Genomic DNA, 21,509 nt, shown 5'->3' on the forward strand with positions numbered 1-21,509 from the left:
AATGAAAGCAAATGCAGTTCTGCCATATTCAATAAATAGAAGAAATCTGAAATATATTTAGTACTGAATAACAGGCCAGGCCTGAAGAAAATTTGTTTTCTTAAACATTTGATATTAATTTTGGTTCTAAGTATAATTATAAATGGATGTAAGAGAATTCTTACAAGTATTTTTAGAAATTGTTGATGTAAAATTTAAATTATTTAGGTTTTTGAGATTATAAAGTATTCCTTTTAAACAGATAAAATGAAAGTTTTTTTGCTCATTTCAGTAAGGTATCTATTTCTGCTTTTTTTTTAGTATTCTACCTTTCTGCTTTTATTTTGTCCCTTAATTTTCTCTTTTCCTGTATCCTAATGTACCTAAAGTCTTAGCTACATTTAATAGACTGTTACTACCAAGTATCACATTTTGGGAAGTAATGGATACGTACTGAAATCAATGATCCTATTACCTTATAGTAATCTAATGAAATATAAACTCTGTACATATACAGTCAAAACACATTAAAAGAGCCAAATAGCTAATCTATAAATAGTTTTTATAAACTATAAATGATATGATCTAACAGTGGAGGGTAGTTGTTTAGTTTTTCAAAATGAAATTGTTACAGGGTAATATGGGATGATATCGATAATGGAGATCTCATTTACCTGCAGCTTTTTTTTTTTTTAAACAGTGTAAAAGAAGCCTGTATTGTTTTGAATTTGAACACTGGTTGTGCCCTACTTCTGAGAGATGTCCTGCAGTCAACTTCAGGGCAACCTCCTGCCACAGCGGCATTAAATGAAGTCGGAATTTATAAACTGGCTCAACAAGATGTTGAGATTCTACTTAATTTGAGGACAAACTGGCCTAACACTGGAAAATAAAGTGTCTTTTTTCCTTTTGGGGTTTTTTGTTTTTTTTAATAAAGAAAAAGCCAGAGCCAGTTGGATTTCAAGTTATATGATGAAGTTCTGAATTAATGAAACTGAACAACTAAAAACTATGTAGAATCATTTATTATCTTGGACTTACAGTGTTATTAAAATGCTGACCATATTTCCTGAGTCTTCTTGTTCCTAAGAAAACAAAAACAAAAACCTCAGAAGCCATGAAAACTCAGAGTAACTCCATTTACAAATATAAATGATGAATATGTCTGTTGAATAAAATACAAGAGCAGAGATAATAAATTATAATCAACTTTTAATTTTCTTTGCCAATTCAGGGAGACTGTTGTAGATGATCTAACATAACAAATAAACTTTTAAAAATCACTTTAAAATGTATGTTTAACTCTATGACATAAATCACAGCAAGATCCTTTTTGACCCACCTCCTAGAGAAAGGGAAATAAAAACAAAAATAAACAAATGGGACCTAATGAAACTTAAAAGCTTTTACACAGCAAAGGAAACCATAAACAAGGCAAAAAGACAACCCTCAGAATGGGAGAAAATATTTGCAAATGAAGCAACTGACAAAGGATTAAATCTTCAAAGTATACAAGCAGCTCATGCAGCTCAATATCAAAAAAAACAAACAACCCAATCCAAAAATGGGCAGAAGACCTAAATAGACATTTCTCCAAAGAAGATATACAGATTGCCAACAAACACATGAAAGGATGCTCAGCATCACTAATCATTAGAGAAATGCAAATCAAAACTACAGTGAGGGGCTTCCCTGGTGGCGCAGTGGTTGAGAGTCCACCTGCCGATGCAGGGGACACAGGTTCGTGCCCCAGTCCGGGAAGATCCCACATGCCGTGGAGTGGCTGGGTCCGTTAGCCATGGCTGCTGAGCCTGTTCGTCCGGAGCCTGTGCTCCGCAACGGGAGAGCCCACAACAGTGAGAGGCCCGCGTACCGCAAAAAAAAAAAAAAAAAAAACTACAATGAGGTATCACCTCACACCGGTCAGAATGGCCATCATCAAAAAATCTACAAACAATAAATGCTGGAGAGGGTGTGGAGAAAAGGGAACCCTCTTGCACTGTTGGTGGGAAGGTAAATTGATACAGCCACTATGAAGAACAATACGGAGGTGCCTTAAAAAACTAAAAGTAGAACTACCATACAATCCAGCAATCCCACTACTGGGCATATACCCTGAGAAAACCATACTTCAAAAAGAGAAATGTACCACAATGTTCATTGCAGCTCTATTTACAATAGCCAGGACATGGAAGCAATCTAAGTGTCCATCGATAGATGAATGGATAAAGCAGATGTGGCACATATACACAATGGAATATTACTCAGCCATAAAAAGAAACAAAATTGAATTATTTGTAGTCAGGTGGACGGACCTAGCGTCTGTCACACAGAGTGAAGTAAGTCAGAAAGAGAAAAACAAATACTGTATGCTAACACATACGGTTTTTCTAAAGAAAAAAAAAAAGATTCTGAAGAACCTAGGGACAGGACAGAAATAAAGACTCAGACGTAGAGATTGGACTTGAGGACACAGGGAGGGGGAAGGGTAAACTGGGACAAAGTGAGAGAGTAGCATGGACATATATACACGACCAAATGTAAAATAGATAGCTAGTAGGAAGCAGCTGCATAGCACAGGGAGATCAGCTTGGTGCTTTGTGACCACCTGGAGGGGTGGGAGGGAGATGCAAGAGGGAGGAGATATGGGGATATATGTATATGTATAGCTGATTCACTTTGTTATACAGCAGAAACTAACACACCATTGTAAACCAATTATACTCCAGTAAAGATGTTAAAAAATAAAATAAAATGTTTATAATTGAAGTTCCTGTATCTAGTTTGGAAATTCACTATATTTCCCGTAAGAAAACATATTATGAGATAGTGACTGAAATAGGATTGCTCTCATTTTCTACAAATGTCTTTCCATTCAGAATACTTCCTAGTTCCATTCCATGTGACAGTGGGCAACCTTTGCTTTGTGGATGAAACATTTCAGCTACAGCACTGTGCTACCATCATTCTCTGGGGTAGGTAATGTAATGAAACGTTTTTTGTTGAATAATTATGTAACTAATGATGAGATGAGAATCTTAAACATTCTTTTTTCTTCTAACTTCTCCTTGGCCTTGGATTATGTTAAATAAAACTTTTAAACAAACTGAACTAGATTAGCTAGAGGCTTCCAGAACTATCAAGTTTTATTCCCTCGGTTTTTTTTTTGTTTGTTTGTTTTTTCTGACTTAGCATTTAGTTAGTACTTTTCATGCTGTAATACCTCAAACCCGAAATTGTCAGGCTGGCATGCAGCCTGTACTATTGATAAACATTTATGAAATCATTTTTAGGAATTATTTTGAGAGAAATTTTATTACTCTGTATACAGAGATTTTCCAACTAGTATATTGAGCTTAAAGCTTTTCTGTTAGTTTTTCTAGCAGATCGGCGCTTCTCTACCTCATTCTTTGAGAATTGCTGGGGTTTCCCATTGAGAAAAGAAGGAAGCTGCCTCTGGATCCTCCTAACCCCAGCATCCTCTCCCTCCCCTCCCCCCAGGCTTACAGAGTACTGTCAGCCCTGCCTGTCCTCACTTTCTAGTCAGCTGAAAGTTTCAGGGGAATGAAATGTTTCTATCAGAAGGTAGGAACCTTTGTTTTAAAATGTATTAATTGTACTTCAAAATCATGCCACGTTATTTAAATATTAGTCACTTAAAAATAAACTTACACTTCATACATGAATTTTTCACAAGTTATTCCATGTCCATCATCTTTTAAAACTTCATCTGCAGTACACAGACCCAGGGTTTTTAGGGCTATGAGAATAAGAAGAAAGGAAAATTTAAAAAGTGAGAATTAGTTTCAGCTAGGGAAATTTACAGAATGACCACAAATTATTACCTCAATTTGTAGAAGATACTGACCTTCTTTATACTGTATAAATGATATGGATCCTTTATTCGAGGAGTCCAGCATCTGAAACATGGCTGCAATGTTAGAGTTATCCATAAAGAAAGGGAAAGCCACGCCTGATACTTTGGCAGTTCTCAGCTGTTCCAATATAGGTATTAAATACTCTCTTGGTTTTTCTGTAAAAGAATAGTTCCAATTCTTTCTGATATGAAATTAAAATATGTCACAAATGGAAACAGTCATGTAACAATTATTAAATACCTATATTTGAAGTACTGTACAAGGCACTGGGAATATAGGCCTTGCTTACAGGAAAGGCAAGACAATAAACAATTAAATAATTATATACAAAAGTGCTCTACTCTGGATGACTGAATAAAAATGTCCAGAGATTGGATCTACGCATTTTTCAAAAAGGCTCCTCAGGTGACTCTTAATTTATGGACAAAGTTGAAAACCCTCAAAATGGAAAACATGATGCAGGAGAAAAGGCCAGCTAAAAGAAGGAAAAAATAGATTTTAAAAAACAAACATTTAGATTAATATAGTCCTCCAATTAGGAAGCATAAATGTTCATTCCTAACATAAGGGCAGTATTTTGGATATGGATAAACAGGCTTTCATCTAAACAATGTGAAAAATGAAAAATCAAGATCAATCCACTTTTCAGAAATAATCCAGGTTAGTTATGGTAATAAAAGAAGCCAAAAGAAGTAAAAATGGTATGGCTTAGATGATGAATGTTCCACTGCTCCATCACTGTACTTCAATCCTAGGATTTAGTAGGAGTGAGTCTGTGTGTGTGTGTGTGTGTGTGTGTGTGTGTGTGTGTGTGTGTGTGTGTGTGTGTGTATTTTAAAAGTCTTTTAAAAACTGTCACTGAGAATTTCATACATATAATAAAAGTAGACAGAAAAGTATAATGAACTCATCACCAACTTCAACTGTTCAGTTTTGTGGCTGGTCTTATTTTACCATGATCCCACCTAGGTCCCCTCTTCCTGTATTATTCTGAAGTAAATCACAGCAATCACATTTCATTACTGAATGTTTCAGTGTGCATCTCTAAAAGATAAGGACCCCCTTTTCTCTTTTTTGTTGAGCTATAACTGACATAAAATTGTGTAAGTTTAAGGTGTGCAATGTGTTGGTTTGGTACCTTTATACTGCAGTATGATTGCCACTGCAGTGCTAGCTAATAGTTCCATCACATCACATAATGATCATGGCTTTTTTGCAGTGGGAATAATTAAGATCTAGTCTCTTAGCAAGTTTGATGTTTACAATACAGCATTGTTCTCTGTAATCACTATGCTGTGCATTAGATCTCCAGGACTTAGTTATCTACTAGTTGCAAGTTTGTATCCTTAAGCAACATCTCTCCTATCCCGCATCCCCCAGCCTCTGGTAACCACCATTCTACTCTGTTTTTAGGAGTTTGGCTTTTTTAGATTCCACATGTAAGTGATATCACACAGTATTTGTCTTTCTCTCTTTGACTTATTTCACTTATCACAATGTCCTCAAGGTCCACCCATAACAGCTGTTCTAACAGGTATAACTTGATATCCCATTGTGGTTTTAATTTTCATTCCCCTGATGATTTGTGATATAGAGCATCTTTTCATGTACATGTTGCCATTTGGATGTCTTCTTAGGAAAAATATCTATTTAGTTCCTCTGCCCATTTTTAATCAAATTGGTTTTTTGTCATTGAGTTATATGGGTTCTTCATTTATTTTGGATATTAGCCCTTTATCATATATATGATTTGCAAATATTTCTTTACCATTCCATAGACTGCCTTTTCATTTTGCTGATTGTTTCTTTTGCTGTGCAGAAGTTTTAAAGTTTAATTTAGTCTCACTTGTTGATATTTGCTTTTGTTGTTTGTGCTTTTGGGGTCATATCCAAAAATCACTGACAAGACCAATGTCAAGGAGCTTCTTCCCTGTGTTTTCTTCTAGGAATTTCACAGTAGCAGGTCTTATGTTTAAGTCTTTAATGCATTTCGAGTTAATTTTTGTGAATGGTGTTAGACAGGGGTCCAGTTTTCTTTTTCTGCATGTGGTTATTCAGTCTTCCCAACACCATTTGTTGAAGAGGGGACTCCTTTTTCTTTTTTATGTTACCACAATACTGTTATCGTGATACAATTTACACATCTAACAAAATTCTTAATATTCTCAAATAGCCAGGCATTATTCAAATTTCCAGTTGTCTCACAAATGTCATAAATTGTAAACACTCTTTAAAAATCAGTAATCAAACAGAGTCCACACATTGTGATAGGTTATGTTTTTAAGTCTCTCTTAATCATATAGGTTTCTCCTCCGTGTATTTCACTCCTTGGAATTTATGTGTTGAAACTAGAAGTAGGCAGACTTTTAATCTAATACAGTGCCTTTTTGTGCAACTTTTAATACATTATAGCAGATAGGTTACTAAGGCAATCACATCATGTATGTAGTCTTCTGTCATTTCTTTCTGAACTGTATAACAAAATTAGAAGGAGAAATATGTCCAAGTTTGATTTCAACTCACTACATTTCTTTTTAAGGCTAGAATATGTAAATAATGCTAATGGAACTTGGTATGTTACTTTGATGAAGATTTGTTGCTGTATATCCTTCAGACTACATGAGGTGCTATAATGTCTATATTTGGAATCTATAATTTATACTCCACCTGCTTCTAAAAATGTTTTGAAAATGCTTACAACGTAAGTATATAAAGATATACATTTTTTTAAACATGAAGGGAAGAGCCAAATGGCACTAACCACTGAAGTTACATAAATGTCAGCTGATAATGACCATCAGTTCTTCAAGGCAGACAAACTTCAAGTTCTAAGTTGTAATACTAATAGCAAGTATTTATTGAGCCCTTACTATGTGCCTCGTACTATGATAAACATTTTCTTTGGCTTACTTGATTTTCTCCTCACAACAGTCACTTGCTCAAGGCCATACAGCCAGTATGAACCCAGTCAGTGTGCTTCCACAGCTCCGAGATTCTACCACACTCAACTAACTCAAACATGGGAAGCACCTGCGACACCCAAACCTAGTCAGTCATGACAATCTTTCCAGAGTCTTTCTCCTCAGTAGCTCTCAGTCATCTGATCCCCACCACTGCCACAGCAGTAGTTCTCACCTGGGTGACTACAACTGCCTCCTTAAAAAAACTTCTGATTTCTTTAAAGTCATCCCCTAAAAATAAATACTCCCTCCTTCCACAGCATAGAATTACCACTGGGAAGGGCTGCCCAGCCAGGGGCTATATTTCCCAATATACCCTAGAAAAGGCCAGATTTTCCTACCAAATGACTTCAGATTATGTCAAATTTGGCTGCTAAATGAGTTATGAAAATCTGTTGGGTTTCAGAGCTTCTAGAATTTAGGGATCAAGGATGTGGGATTGTGGACGTTTTCTCACAACAGTAATAGCCCAACCACGCTGTGTAGTCTTATTTTCCATAACTCCCTTACAATTCCAACGTTTTCAAACTGAGATACATATCATAATGCCAGGAGCTTTGCAAAGACCCAAGATAAAGATAGTGTTTCTTCCTGAGCATCAATCATACAATAGTGAGTAATATGGAACATATTAGAAATTGATATACAGGGACTTCCCTGGTGGTGCAGTGGTTAAGAATCCGCCTGCCAATGTAGGGGACATGGGTTCGAGCCCTGGTCCAGGAAGATCCCACATGCCATGAGCAACTAAGCCCGTAAGCCACAGCTACTGAGCCTGTGCTCTAGAGCCCATGCTATAGAGCCCATGAGCCACAATTACTGAGCCCGCGTGCCACAGCTACTGAAGCCCGCATGCCTAGAGCCTGTGCTCCGCAACAAGAGAAGCCACCGCAATGAGAAGCCCATGCACCGCAGCCAACAGTAGCCCCTGCTCACCACAACTAGAGAAAGCCAGCGTGCTGCAACAAAGACCCAACACAGCCAAACAAAAACAAACAAAAAAAAACCTTTTAAAAAATAAGTAAATAAATAAAAGAAAAGCTACTTAAAAAAAAAAAAAGAAATGGATATACAGTAGCTCCCCCTTATCCATGGAGAATACATTCCAATACCCTCTGTAATGCCTGAAACCACATGATAAAGTTTAATTTATAAATTAGGCATAGTAAGAAATTAACAACTAATAATAAAATCAATTATAATGATTTACCATAATAAAAGTTATATGAACGTGGTCTCAAAATATCTTACTGTACAAATTTAATGCCTTTTCCATCTTAACTAAGCACTTATGCACTGTGGCTGTAACATTTGCAGTCTGAACCACATCAGCAAAACTCAAATGAATTTCTTTTCCTTCTTCACAATTTCACAATTTCACAGGCTCTGGAGCCTGCGTGCCACAACTAGAGAGAAAAAAACCCACGTGCCACAACTAGAGAGAAGCCCATGCGCCACAACGAAGATCCCACGTGCCACAACTAAGACCCGTCGCAGACAAAAATAAATAAATAATAAATAAAATCTTTAAAAAAAGAAATGGTGGGCTTCCCTGGTGGCACAGTGGTTGAGAGTCTGCCTGCCAATGCAGCGGACACGGGTTCAAGCCCTGGTCCGGGAAGATCCCACATGCCGTGCAGCAACTGGGCCCGTGAGCCACAACTACTGAGCCTGTGCGTCTGGAGCCTGTGCTCCGCAGCAAGAGAGGCCGCGACAGTGAGAGGCCTGCGCACCGCTATGAAGAGTGGCCCCCGCTTGCCACAACTAGAGAAAGCCCTCGCACAGAAACGAAGACCCAACACAGCCAAAACTAAAAATAAATAAATAAATAAATTTATAAAAGCAAGCCAACAGACGGTAGCATTTAAAAAAAAAAAAAAAAGAAATGGTGAACAAAGGTTTTTCTTTACCTTTAATGTAATCTGCCTAGGAAACAAAAAATGTACGCCCTGGGCTTTCCTGGTGGCGCAGTTGTTAAGAATCCGCCTGCCAATGCAGGGGACATGGGTTTGAGCCCTGGTCTGGGAAGATACCACGTGCGGTGAAGCAACTAAGCCCGTGCACCACAACTACTGAGCCTGTGCTCTAGACCCCGCGAGCCACAACTACTGAGCCTGTGTGCCACAACTACTGAAGCCCGCAGGCCTAGAGCCTGTGCTCCGCAACAAGAGAAGCCACTGCGATGAGAAGCCCATGCACCACAATGAAGAGTAGCCCCCGCTCGCCGCAACTAGAGAAAGCCTGTAAGCAGCAATGAAGACCCAATGCAGCCAAAAATTAAAATAAGATGTACGTCTTATGAAAATAATTTACTGTGCTTCACGTTGTCATTATCAGGTCTTTGACTATGTAGAAAAAAAAACCTGACTCATTGAATTAAAAGAGCTAATTTTTGTTTGTTTGGTTTTTTACAACTATATAACTTTCTGTATTTGCCTTTGAAATCTTTTGTCACTTTGGTTGAATGGATAACTGAGTATTGTTTCACAGTGACCTGTGATTCTATTTGATCACATATTTTCAGTGTTTTGACATTTTAAACAAACTTCCCAAATCAAATTCTGAATGAAGCTAAAAGCGAAATATTAATTTACCTAGGCTTATTTGATATATTAGACTGCATGGGAAACATCGTCAAATAAAAAGCAATATTTAACCTTCTTAGGTGATATTTATAAGAGATACATATCATTAAAATAAGTAATTCAGAAATTATATGAAATTCTTAAAAATCTATATCCTGGCATAATGTTATCAGTCATAATTGCAGCTATTATCTTAAAACATTATATATCATAAAAGTAACCAAATTTCCTTGTCAATTGCATCATTTTTGGTGTGTGTATGTGAACACTTACCAGATCTTTTTTTTTTTTTTTTTTTTTGTGATACGCGGGCCTCTCACTGTTGTGGCCTCTCCCGTTGCGGAGCACAGGCTCCGGACGCACAGGCTCAGCGGCCATGATTCACGGGCCCAGCCACTCTGCAGCATGTGGGATCTTCCCAGACCGGGGCACGAACCCGTGTCCCCTGCATCGGCAGGTGGACTCTCAACCACTGCGCCACCAGGGAAGCCCTTACCAGATCTTTAACCGTGACTATTTTTAGGTCCTTTGCCACTCACAGATAGTTATTGTTTTACTGTTATGCTTTCACAAAAATGTTCCTAAAAAGTGCTTAATCTTCAAGAAGATTCATGGAAAAGACTCTGAAAAGTAAAGGTTTCTGATAATTATAAAATCATATTATTGAACTGGGTAAGAATTTCTAGAACTCTAGTGGAAAACTGATTCATAAAGCTGCCTACCAGGCTTCCCTGGTGGCGCAGTGGTTTAGAGTCCGCCTGCCGACGCAGTGGACATGGGTTCGTGCCCTGGTCTGGGAGGATCCCACGTGCTGCAGAGCGGCTATGCCTGCTCCGCAATGGGAGAGGCCATAGCGGTGAGAGGCCCGTGTACCGCAAAAAAAAAAAAAAAAAAAAAAAGCTGCCTACCAAGATCAAGCAAAATAAGAATTAATTATGTAAGACTGAATGAATTGATGATGATTTTAATTTTTATGATTTAATTTAAAACATTGCTGGTGCTTTAATGTTTTGTTTTCCAGATTTAAAGAGGCCTCTTTTCTCCTCTCTTTTAAGCTATCTATAACTTATTGCAATTTGGTGAAGTATATATTTGCAACAAAGGTTGAAACATTAATCTTTTTCTCCCTACCTGATTCCTCCAGAATTTTGAAACTCTTACTAAATACTCTTATTTTTCATGACAATATACATATTTGCACAATGGAAACAATGGACAAGTTCTTGGCTTGGCTTCTTAGCCTAAAGAGACTTTAAAAGTCTAATCTGAGATTCCTTATAAAAAGCGCCAGCAAAGCAGATTTAAAAGAGTCCATACAAGCCTCTTAGATAACCTCATCTACCAGAGGGCAGACAGCAGAAGTAAGAAGAATGACAATCCTGCAGCCTGTGGAACAAAAACCACATTCACAGAAAGACAGAAAAGACGAAAAGGCAGAGGGCTATGTACCAGATGAAGGAACAAGATAAAACGCCAGAAAAACAACTAAATGAAGTGGAGATAGGCAACTTTCCAGGAAAAGAATTCATATTAATGATAGTGAAGATGATCCAGGACCTTGGAAAAAGAATGGAGGCAAAGATCAAGAATATGCAAGAAATGTTTAACAAAGACCTAGAAGAATTAAAAAACAAACAAACAGAGATGAACAATACAATAACTGAAATGAAAACTACACTACAAGGAATCAACAGCAGAATAACTGAGGCAGAAGAACGGATAAGTGACCTGGAAGACAGAATGGTGGAATTCACTACTGCGGAACAGAAAAAAGAAAAAAGAATGAAAAAAAATGAAGACAGCCTGAGACCTCTGGGACAACATTAAACACAACAACATTTGCATTATACGGGTCCCAGAAGGAGAAGAGAGAGAGAAAGGACCTGAGAAAATACTTGAAGAGATTAGAGTCGAAAACTTCCCTAACATGGGAAGGTATTTTTTGAGGAAATCAAAAAATACCTAAGACAAATGACAATGAAAAAACGACGATCCAAAACGTATGGGATGCAGCAAAAGCAGTTCTAAGAGGGAAGTTTATAGCTATACAAGTCTACCTCAAGAAACAAGAAAAATCTCAAATAAACAATATAATATGGGAAAGGAAATAGCCACCCAAGTCCAGGAAGCACAGACAGTTGCATACAGGATAAACCCAAGCAGAAACACACCGAGACACATAGTAATCAAATTGGCAAAAACTAAAGACAAAGAAAAATTATTGAAAGCAGCAAGGGAAAAACGACAAATAACATACAAGGGAACTCCCATAAGGTTAACGCTGATTTCTCAGCAGAAACTCTACAAGCCATAAGGGAGTGGCATGATATACTTAAAGTGATGAAACAGAAGAACCTACAACCAAGATTACTCTACCCGGCAAGGATCTCATTCAGATTCGATGGAGAAGTCAAAAGCTAAGAGAATTCACCACCACCAAACCAGCTCTACAGCAAATGCTAAAGAAATTTCTCTAAGTGGGAAACACAAGAGAAGAAAAGGACCTACAAAAACAAACCCAAAACAATTACGAAAATGGCCATAGCAACATACATATTGATAATTACCTTAAACATGAATGGATTAAATGCTCCAACCAAAAGACACAGGCTCGCTGAATGGATACAAAAACAAGACCCATATATATGCTGTCTACATGAGATTCACTTCAGACCTAGGGACACATACAGACTGAAAGTGAGGGGATGGAAAAAGATAGTCCATGCAAATGGAAATGAAAAGAAAGCTGGAGTAGCAATACTCATATCAGATTAAATAGACTTTAAAATAAAGAATGTTACAAGAGACAAGGAAGGACACTACATAATGGTCAAGGGATCAGTCCAAGAAGAAGAGATAACAATTATAAATATATATGCACCCAACACAGGAGCACCTCAATACATAAGGCAACTGCTAACAGCTCTAAAAGAGGAAATTGACAGTAACACAGTAATAGTGGGGGACTTTAACACCTCACTTACACCAATGGACAGATCATCCAAACTGAACATAAATAAGGAAACAGAAGCTTTAAATGACACAGTAGACCAGATAGATTTAATTGATATTTATAGGACATTCCATCCCAAAACAGCAGATTACACTTTCTTCTCAAGTGCGCATGGAACGTTCTCCAGGATAGATCACATCATGGGTCACAAATCAAGCCTCAGTAAATTTAAGAAAACTGAAATCATATCAAGCATCTCTTCTGACCACAACGCTATGAGATTAGAAATGAATTACAGGGAAAAAAACGTAAAAAACACAAACACATGGAGGCTAAACAACATGTTACTAAATAACCAAGAGATCACTGAAGAAATCAAAGAGGAAATCAAAAAATACCTAAGACAAATGACAATGAAAACACGACGATCCAAAACGTATGGGATGCAACAAAAGCAGTTCTAAGAGAGAAGTTTATAGCTATAGACACCTACCACCTGAAGAAACAAGAAAAATCTCAAATAAACAATCTAACCTTACAGCTAAAGGAACCAGAAAAAGAAGAACAAACAAAACCCAAAGTTAGCAGAAGGAAAGAAATCATAAAGATCAGAGCAGAAATAAATGAAATAGAAACAAAGAAAACAATAGCAAAGATCAATAAAACTAAAAGCTGGTCCTTTGAGAAGATAAACAAAATTGATTAGCCAGACTCATCAAGAAAAACAGGGAGAGGACTCAAATCAATAAAATTAGAAATGAAAAAGGAGAAGTTACAACAGACACCGCAGAGATACAAAGCATCCTAAGAGACTACTACAAGCAACTCTATGTCAATAAAATGGACAACCTGGAAGAAGTGGACAAATTCTTAGAAAGGTATAACCTTCCAAGACTGGACCAGGAAGAAATAGAAAATATGAACAGACCAATCACAAGTAATGAAATTGAAACTGTGATTAAAAATCTTCCAACAAACAAAAGCCCAGGACCAGATGGCTTCACAGGTGAATTCTATCAAACATTTAGAGAAGAGCTAACACCCATCCTTCTCAAAAATCTTCCAAAAAATTGCGGAGGAGGGAACACTCCCAAACTCATTCTATGAGGCCACCATCACCCTGATACCAAAACCAGACAAAGATATACAAAAAAAGAAAATTACAGACCAATATCACTGATGAACATAGATGCAAAAATCCTCAACAAAATACTAGCAAACAGAATCCAACAACACATTAAAAAGATCATACACCATGGTCAAGTGGAATTTATCCCAGGGATGCAAGGATTCTTCAATATACGCAAATCAATCAATGTGATACACCATATTAACAAACTGAAGAATAAAAACCATATGATCATCTCAATAGATGCAGAACAAGCTTTTGACAAAATTCAACACCTATTTATGATAAAAACTCTCCAGAAAGTGGTCATAGAGGGAATCTACCTCAACATAATAAAGGCCATATATGACAAACCCACAGCAAACATCATTCTCAATGGTGAAAACCTGAAAGCATTTCCTCCAAGATCAGGAATAAGACAAGAATGTCCCCTCTCACCACTATTATTCAACATAGTTTTGGAAGTCCTAGCCATGGCAATCAGAGAAGAAAAAGAAATAAAAGGAATACAAATTGGAAAAGAAGAAGTAAAACTGTCACTGTTTGCAGATGACATGATACTATACATAGAGAATCGTAAAGATGCCACCAGGAACCTACTAGAACTAATCAATGAATGTGGTAAAGTTGCAGGATACAAAATTAATGCACAGAATTCTCTTGCATTCCTATACACTAATGATGAAAAATCTGAAAGAGAAATTAAGGAAACACTCCCATTTACCACTGCAACAAAAAGAATAAAATACCTAGGAATAAACCTACCTAGGGAGACAAAAGACCTGTATGCAGAAAACTATAAGACACTGATGAAAGAAATTAAAGATCATACCAACAGATGGAGAGATATACCATGTTCTTGGATTGGAAGAATCAATATTGTGAAAATGACTCTACTACCCAAAGCAATCTACAGATTCAATGCAATCCCTATCAAGTTACCAATGGCATTTTTTTTACAGAACTAGAGCAAAACAATCTTAAAATTTGTATGGATACACAAAAGACCCCGAATAGCCAAAGCAGTCTTGAGGGAAAACAATGGAGCTGGAGGAATCAGACTCCCTGACTTCAGACTATACTACAAAGCTACAGTAATCAAGACAATATGGTACTGGCACAAAAACAGAAACATAGATCAGGGGAACAAGATAGAAAGCCCAGAGATAAACCCATGCACCTATGGTCAACTAACCTATGACAAAGGAAGCAAGGATATACAATGGAGAAATGACAGTCTCTTCAATAAGTGGTGCTGGGAAAACTGGACAGCTACATGTAAAAGAATGAAATTAGAACACTCCCTAACACCATACACAAAAATAAACTCAAAATGGATTCAAGACCTAAATGTAAGGCCAGACACCATTAAACTCTTAGAGGAAAACATAGGAAGAACACCCTTTGACATAAATCACAGCAAAATCTTTTTTAAATTTTTTGGTGGTACGCGGGCCTCTCACTGTTGTGGCCTCTCCCGTTGCAGAGCACAGGCTCCGGACGCGCAGGTTCAGTGGCCATGGCTCACGGGCCCAGCCGCTCCGCGGCATGTGGGATCTTCCCGGACCAGGGCACGAACCCGTGTCCCCTGCATTGGCAGGGGGACTCTCAACCACTGTGCCACCAGGGAAGCCTGCATGACCCACCTCCTAGCGTAATGGAAATAAAAACAAAAATAAACAAATGGGACCTAATGAAACTTAAAAGCTTTTGTATGGCAAAGGAAACTATAAACAAGACGAAAAGACAAAGACAACCCTCAGAATGGGAGAAAATATTTGCAAACGAATCAATGGACAAAGGATTAATCTCCAAAATATATAAACAGCTCATGCAGCTCAATATTAAAAAAAACAAACAACCCAATCCAAAAATGGGCAGAAGACCTAAATAGAGATTTCTCCAAAGAAGACATACAGATGGCCAAGAAGCACATGAAAAGCTGCTCAACATCACTAATTACTAGAGAAATGTAAATCAAAAGTACAAGGAGGTATCACCTCACACCAATTAAAATGGGCATCATCAGAAAATCTACAAGCAACAAATGCTGGAGAGAGTGTGGAGAAAAGGGAACCCTCTTGCACTGTCGGTGGGAATGTAAATTGATACAGCCACTATGGAGGTTCCTTAAAAAAATAAAAATAGAATTACCATATGATCCAGCAATCCCACTACTGGGCATATACCCAGAGAAAACCATAATTCAGAAAGACACATGCACTCCAGTGTCCATTGCAGCACTATTTACAATAGCTAGGTCATGGAAGCAACCTAAATGCCCATCGATACAGACGAATGGATAAAGAAGATGTGGTACATATATACAATGGAATATTCCTCAGCCACAAAAGGGAACAAAATTGGGTCATTTGTTGAGACGTGGATGGACCTAGAGTCTGTCATACAGAGTGAAGTAAGTCAGAAAGAGAAAAACAAATTTCGTATATTAACGCATATATGTGGAACCTAGAAAAATGGTACAGATGAACCAGTTTGCAGGGCAGGAATTGAGACACAGAGGTAGAGAACAAACGTATGGACACCAAGGGGGGAAAGCAGCGGGGTGGTGGTGGTGGTGGTGTGATGAATTGGGAGATTGGGCTTGACATGTATACACTGATGTGTATAAAATTGATGACTAATAAGAACCTGCTGTATAAAAAAATAAAATTCAAAAAATAAAACTAAACTCATGTATTTCCTGGTTCAATCTGAAATAAAAATGTGTGGTTCAAGCATTTGAAATAGAAAAAAAAGCAGTCGATACAATCACTGTTCTTAATGCACTTACGCAAATAATCAGATCAAGTTTATGAAACTAGACTTAATTTGCAAACAAATTTCTCTTACTGGTTATCCTTTGTAACAGTCGGGATGATTATAGAAAGAAAAATTATGTTTTAGTAATACAGGTTTGTAGATATCAGATTTTAGTACTGCTAACCCTCTTTGAGGTTTTGTTTTCTACTTGTAAACTGAACTGGATCCTGAATTCTTCTAGTTTCTTCCAGTATTTGACTAGAACTCTCCAAAGTAATATTTCCAATTTTCTCCCACTCTTTTGACTCCAAATCACTATGAAACTCAACTGCCCTTTTCCCAAAGCCATACAAATTAAAGCTGGACAACTTGACATAAACCTCAGAGAAATCACAACAGCTCACGAGCAGGCAATCTGCATGCTTGTTTTTACATGGCCACTCAGAAGCTCGCCAGACACATTCAAACTGCAAGCCAGGAAAATCCATTAGACTGTCAATGCCATCCTCATTCCACCATCTGGAGATGCTTCAAACTCAAATCTACACATTTTCTCAAATGGCTGCTCTCCAAACTCAGAAACTGAATTTATAATTTGCTCAAACTATTAGCCTTTGTTTTTTGTTTCCCTAGAAATGCCTCTTGTTAAATTACCTGCTTGCTCACAGCACACAGACACCTCATTTAGTTGGAAGCTCACCTGCAGCGCGGTCTCCTAAAATACAACATCCTCCCTTCATTCTGTCTTGAGGAATCATGAGGATGTGTGATTGCTAACACACCAGGTTGTGCCTATGTAAATAACCTTTAAAAACTGAAACCTAATGGCACATTAATCCAAAAAAATTGTCGGTTCACTTAGAAAGGTAAAACTTAAAAACTGCTGGTTAAATCTTAGGTCCTGGGAATCTCTGGTTAAATCTTGGGTCCTGGGAATCTCTGCTCTGGACCATTTTTCAATCCTTGGTTATTATTTTCCTTATAGTTATCATATTAACCTTTCTAGTGTGTTGTACACTCTCGAGGGTTTTAAACGCCTGTCTCCAGCCACTCGCATGCCAAATGGCATTCATCAGGATCACACAACTGGACAAAATCAACAATAACCATATAAAGAATTAAGATAGTGACTACACGGCTCTCCTGCCTAAGGACTCAACTAATGCAAACAGTGTATATGCGATTCTTCAGCCTGACTACATCAACAGTGGTAACCAGGAATAATGCTATACTGGTTGCTCATACTCTCCGCCCACGGAGGGGGCAGGGGGTATTGTTAAAATCAAGACCAAATGGAAACCAGCCTTGAAAAATTCCCTGGGCAGACAAAACCAGTTAAGTTACACAAGCAAAGCTTAATTTAGCTTATTTTGCAAGACTAACTTGACCTGGGTCATTTCTTGCTTCTGCCTCTGTAAATAAGCAAAATTTAAACTGTTTCCCAAGGTTGATATGAAGTAACCAATTCCCTATCATTTAAGATGATGATAATATTAAAACCAATTACTGTGAAGAATAAACAGTCACTATCTTCTCACCATATAAGCCGCTTTTTAACAATATACCCCTGAGCCTCATTCCGTGTTTTGGTTTGAGTGCTCCTGGCTTTCAAACTATCTTTTTGGTGTGTGCAAAATAAACTTTACTGATTACTACTTTGGTGATTCATTGGCTTTACTTCTGCTATTTCTGAAGTTTTGACACACACACACATTTACATATATGTCTGCATCTAACAGCAAAAAACTATTTTCACCACCACAGTACCAGAGACCAGCAAGAGATGGTAATTACTCACTTTTTCAAAAACTAGGTTTTTAAAAATTAGTTTGATAGCAACTTTTTCCCAGTGCATTAAAAAAGTGCATTCCTTTGTACTTTGTTTTTTTGATTTTCTATTTATTTTTAATTGTTGCAGAGTTTTTGCTGGTTTATCATTTTAAAACAACTAGAGAGAACCTGATCACCTTATATAGGATCATATTAGTTGGGAGGCTTTTGGCAAAATTGGAATATTTGGTTTTTATATTTCCTTACCCAGAGGCAAATGGACAATTTGGGCATTTTGGACACTCCATATGAGACTAGTAAATTACAATTCTGCACCCTGGGGAGAAGCACATCGAGTCACTTTCACCTTAACATAACTTTTACATTTACAGACCACACAAAAATTATGAAATGATCCAAACTTTGTAAGGGAATCAGACATAGAAAACATGTCAGGAAAATCTATCTCCTCAAGAATATCCTTCCTTTTACCCTATCAGTTGTTTTTACCAGCTTACAGACTCTTTTGAGGGCAGGGATAACACTGGAAACATCTGTTTCTTACCAGGCATAAGGATGATTTATACATTATTTGTTTAATCTTCCCCACGTTGCCATGAGATCGGTATTATTATAATCGCCATTTTCCAGAAGAGGAGACCGAAGTTCAGGCTGTTGCCCACTATCACAAAGTAGTAAGGGGTGGAGCCAGGAGGCAGGCTACCGGACCTCGGGGCCTCTCTCCCACCGGCGAGAGCCCTCCACCGGCGAGACTCCCGCCACACTCAGCTAGTGGCAGGCACAAAGAGGCCGTTCAATAAGTCTTGCTTAATTTGAAGGCCACAGCGTTAACTAGCAGCAGAAGGGCTCGAGTAGCCGAGAGGCAGGAGAGTGTATGCGGAGGGGCTGGGAGTGGTAGCCGGGAAGGAAGCTGGCCCCCCGGGACGCGGGCGGGAAGGGATGGCTACACCGGGAATTTCCGGGGACTGCTCTGTATGGGACAGAAAGCCGAGTGGTAGGCAAGACACTTACCCGGCCGGAAAAAGAGGAGGGCGCTGGTGAGATAGGTCAGCAACTCCATAATCCGATGTTTTTCCAAATAATTCCTGGCTTCGATCTCCCTGCTGCTGTTGGCCTCCATCGCTCCGAATTGGGACGTTGCTAGGCGACCACGCAGCGTCACGGCCATTCGGCCCCGCCCCTTCCGCCCGACGCGGTTACGTGATGCGCGCCCCACAGGCTGAGACCTGGGCACCAAATCCTGCACCTCATCGCGAGGGAAGCAGTCTGGGAGGTGTGGGGTGGGGCCTACGCGGAGGCCGGAGGGAAACCCGTGCAGAGCTCCTTGCGGGCGGAGGGCCCAGTCCGCTGTCTGGGCTGAGTGCCGGGCCTGATGGTCTTTTCCTGTTTCTGTCTCTAGCACCTAGCTCAGTACTTGCTGACCCAAGGTCTCATGTGGTAATAACACATGAGGATAGACTAATAACAGAAGGAACTTGTGTAATAACGGGGGTGTCCAGTGGAGAGTCCTAAGCAGCATCTTTGGTGTGAGCAGCCTGCAGCACGGCACTGGCGGCGGGGCAGGAAGGTTGACGGTTTTCTCTACCAGACTGCGGGGTCGTGAAGTGCGTGGATTCTGAGCTCCTACATGTGTTTGCTGCTTAACTAGACCGTGTGGAGCTGGTCTTGAGATAAAGACCACCTGACAGTCGTTTTGAGGGAGAGCCACTGAATAAGGTGGGACGCAGGTGGCCAGGAGGGCCTCTACTCAGCCATCGAAATACCTGAGAAACTAAACTCTAGGCTGGGACTTCTGTCCTTGAGGGCCAGGCTCTGAGGTCTGTGCCCTTACTCCCCACCAGAGAGTTATCCCAGAATAGCCACTTCAAGAAGAGGAAAGACAAATGGCCAATAAACATATGAAAATATTCTCAGTCTCTCCGGCAATCCTATAAAGAAAACTACAAGAAAATACCATTATACATCGACCAGACTGGTAAAAATTAGGAAGTTGAACAAATTAGACTGCTGGCAAGGATATAGGGCATCAAAACAGCCAGTGATGATGGGAGCTTTCCAAAGGAGAACATCCACCTTGGAAAACAATTTTGAATTATCTTGGTAGCATAGACATGTTTCTACACCATGACTCAGAAATTCCACGCCTAGAGCAACTCTTGTACACCTGTACCAGGAGATATGCACAAGAATGTTCAGAGCAGCAGTGTGCATGACAGAAAACACAGCAGCCCAAAGGTCATCAAAACTAGAATGGATTTTTTAAAAAACTGTTATATATTCACAATGCAATATAAATATATAAAGCTTTGCAACCATAGATTGTAGCTACTTGCAACAATATGGGTGACTCTCAAAAACATAATATTGTCTCAAGAATATATACTGTATGAATCAACTTATATAAAGTTAAAAAACATACAGAATGAAGCAATGTATTGTTTACAGATTCAAGCCTGTGTAGGAGATCTACTAAGAAATGCAAGGGAATGATACAAAATTCAGCACAGTATTTGCCTTGGAGGTGAGAGGAAAGAGAATGGGTTTGTGGAAGAATATCCTGGGGACTCCAGGGGTAAAGGTAATAAGATTTTCTTTACCTGAGTCGTGGGTACACAGGTGCTCATTGGATTATGATTTTTTAAATTAATTTTTGGCTGTGTTGGGTCTTTGTTGCTGCTCGTGGGCTTTCTCTAGTTGTGGCGAGCCGGGGCTTCTCTTCGTTGTGGTGCGCGGGCTTCTCATTGCGGTGGCTTCTCTTATTGCGGAGCACAGGCTCTAGGCGTGCAGGCTTCAGTAGTTGTGGCATGCAGGCTCAGTAGTTGTGGCCCACGAGCTTAACTGCTCCGCGCCATGTGGGATCTTCCCAGACCAGGGCTCAAACCCATGTCCCCTGCATTAGCAGGCGATTCTTAACCACTGTGCCACCAGGGAAGCCCTGGATTATGATTCTTTATACCTTATGTGTACTTAATACATTAAAAAAATCTACTCAGGACTGCAAGTTGGTGCCCTGGACACAGAGTTTCTTCTCTGTGCATGAAGCTCAAGACATTTGATCTCCTTGAGAACTTCATTTACTTACTCTCCAGGAGTTACTCGGTCCCTGAATAAAATAGCTCTGCTCTTTGAACCTCAAATGACACTAGAACTTCCAGTGACACCTGGCCTGCTGACATCTTCCCAAGTTGCTGATTGTTTTCTGTTTCAACAAGCCTGGGTGCATTTGTCTGCTCAGAGCTCCCTCTCTTAACATACCTCAGGCAGCTCTGGCCCTGAATCTCCAGTTCCCCTGGACTCGTGCTAAAGAGAAGTGTCCAGATGCCACCTAGTGGAGTCAGCTATTCTCTGTCAATGCCATCTCTTAATAAGCCAACTTGGCCTTCATTCCTCATCATCATCGACGTCATCATCCTCACTTCTTAGACTCTGTCCTCCATCTCCTTATTATTACTAATCCTTTTAGTGGTTTGG

The 21,509-nt window shown here is 39.0% G+C and overlaps 1 protein-coding gene across 8 annotated transcripts in view; it reads right to left on the reverse strand.

Moving 5' to 3' along the window:
- Positions 1-20,769, reverse strand: part of PUS7 (pseudouridine synthase 7) — a 107,636-nt gene extending 86,867 nt beyond the window's left edge. The window contains exons 1-5 of one of the 8 annotated variants that reach the window (XM_032642776.1): positions 20,636-20,756; positions 19,050-19,978; positions 3,848-3,910; positions 3,652-3,739; positions 1,021-1,064 (exon numbers count right to left, since the gene is read on the reverse strand). In XM_032642776.1, the coding sequence (XP_032498667.1) occupies positions 1,028-1,064; positions 3,652-3,739; positions 3,848-3,910; positions 19,050-19,206 (345 nt within the window). In that variant the 5' untranslated portion in view covers positions 19,207-19,978; positions 20,636-20,756 and the 3' untranslated portion in view covers positions 1,021-1,027. Of the gene's footprint in view, positions 1-986; positions 1,065-3,651; positions 3,740-3,847; positions 4,013-19,049; positions 20,268-20,635 lie in introns of those variants that run through there. The other 7 variants (XM_032642775.1, XM_032642774.1, XM_032642772.1 and 4 more) reach the window with 7 other exon arrangements.
- Positions 20,770-21,509: the final 740 nt, after the last annotated feature.

Source organism: Phocoena sinus, chromosome 9, assembly GCF_008692025.1.
Source record: "Phocoena sinus isolate mPhoSin1 chromosome 9, mPhoSin1.pri, whole genome shotgun sequence".
In the NCBI taxonomy this organism is placed as follows: domain Eukaryota; kingdom Metazoa; phylum Chordata; class Mammalia; order Artiodactyla; family Phocoenidae; genus Phocoena; species Phocoena sinus.